Source organism: Aegilops tauschii, chromosome 3 (genome assembly GCF_002575655.3).
Source record: "Aegilops tauschii subsp. strangulata cultivar AL8/78 chromosome 3, Aet v6.0, whole genome shotgun sequence".
Lineage (NCBI taxonomy): Eukaryota > Viridiplantae > Streptophyta > Magnoliopsida > Poales > Poaceae > Aegilops > Aegilops tauschii.
Window position 1 is genome coordinate 169834921 of NC_053037.3, and position 1496 is coordinate 169836416.

General features: G+C 51.3%; 1 protein-coding gene across 1 annotated transcript; it reads left to right on the forward strand.

Moving 5' to 3' along the window:
• The first annotated feature begins 695 nt into the window (after nucleotides 1–695).
• On the forward strand, nucleotides 696–1178 carry LOC109740119 (uncharacterized). The gene has a single exon (XM_020299152.1). The coding sequence runs from the start codon at nucleotides 696–698 to the stop codon at nucleotides 1176–1178; it is 483 nt and encodes a 160-aa protein (XP_020154741.1).
• Nucleotides 1179–1496: the final 318 nt, after the last annotated feature.

The following is a 1496-nucleotide window of genomic DNA, read 5'->3' on the forward strand; positions in this document are numbered from 1 at the left end:
AAGCATTCCTACGGTATCCGGGAGTTGCACAATCTCATGGTCTAAGGAAATGATACTTGACATTAGAAAAGCTCTTAGCAAACGAACTACACAATCTTGTGCTAGGCTTAGGATTGGGTCTTGTCCATCACATCATTCTCCTAATGATGTGATCCCGTTATCAACGACATCCAATGTCCATGGTCAGGAAACCGTAACCATCTATTGATCAACGAGCTAGTCAACTAGAGGCTTACTAGGGACATGGTGTTGTCTATATATCCACACATGTATCTGAGTTTCCAATCAATACAATTCTAGCATGGATAATAAACGATTATCATGAACAAGGAAATATAATAATAACCTATTTATTATTGCCTCTAGGGCATATTTCCAACATCGGCATGCTCCAAGATGAATTCCCAACGATAACGCCACTTATGTTGTCTTCACCAGTGAAGCCGACGACAAGCGCAGTCGGCGTCAGCAGCATCACGAGGTGAATGCTGTTATTCCAGAGGTCCCCCAATTCATGCACTGCTCTGAGAGGCCCATCACCTGGAGCCGAGATGACCATCCGGCCATGATGCCTTCGCCGGGTGCTTATGCCATGGTGCTGGACTCCACCTTCTCAACCAAGAGGCAGGCTTGCCACTTTTTCCTGAATCCTGATAGATGGCAGTAGCAGCATCAACATCCTCTACCACGACACCATGGAAAAGCTAGGCATCAAGGAGAAGCAACTCCAGCCCAGCCGGACCGTGTTCCATGGCATCGTCCCTGGGCTTTCCCGCTCTCCAATCGGCAAGATCAAGATCAACGTTCTGTTCGGCGACAAGGCCCACTTCTGTCGTGAGCCAATCTGGTTTGAGGTGGTCGACTTGGATAACCCCTACGATGCGCTCTTGGGCCAGCCAACGATGGCCAAATTCATGGTGGTTCCACACTATAAGAATTTGCTCGAGTGCGCCGCAACCAGCTCCCGGCTGGCCGAGTCCCTCATCATCACTGAAGAAAAGCGCCTCCTTGACTGGGCTGTGGCCATGGCCAGCAAGCAGCCAGCCATGTCGACTGACCCCAAGGATGCTAAAGGTGAGGGCTCCTTCCAGCCGGCTAAGGAAACCAAGAAGATCATCTTGGACCCGGCGCACCCGGAGCAGTACGCTGTCATAGGGTCCAACCTCGACAGCAAATAGGAAAGCGAGCTCGTCGACTTCCTCCGTGAGAATCGGGATATCTTCGCATGGTCCCCCAAGGACATGCCGGGTGTTCCGAGGGAGTACGCCGAGCACAAGCTCCATGTACGGCCGGATGCTAAGCTGGTCAAGCAACCCCTCCGCCGCCTATCAGAAGAGAAGAGAAGGATCGTTGGTGAAGAAATCGCCTGGCTTCTGGCTACCGGCTTCATCATGGAAGTCTTCTACCCGGATTGGCTTGCCAACCCAGTCCTCGTTTTGAAGAAAAACAACAAGTGGCGCATGTGTATCCATTACACGAGCCTGAAGAAGGCCTGC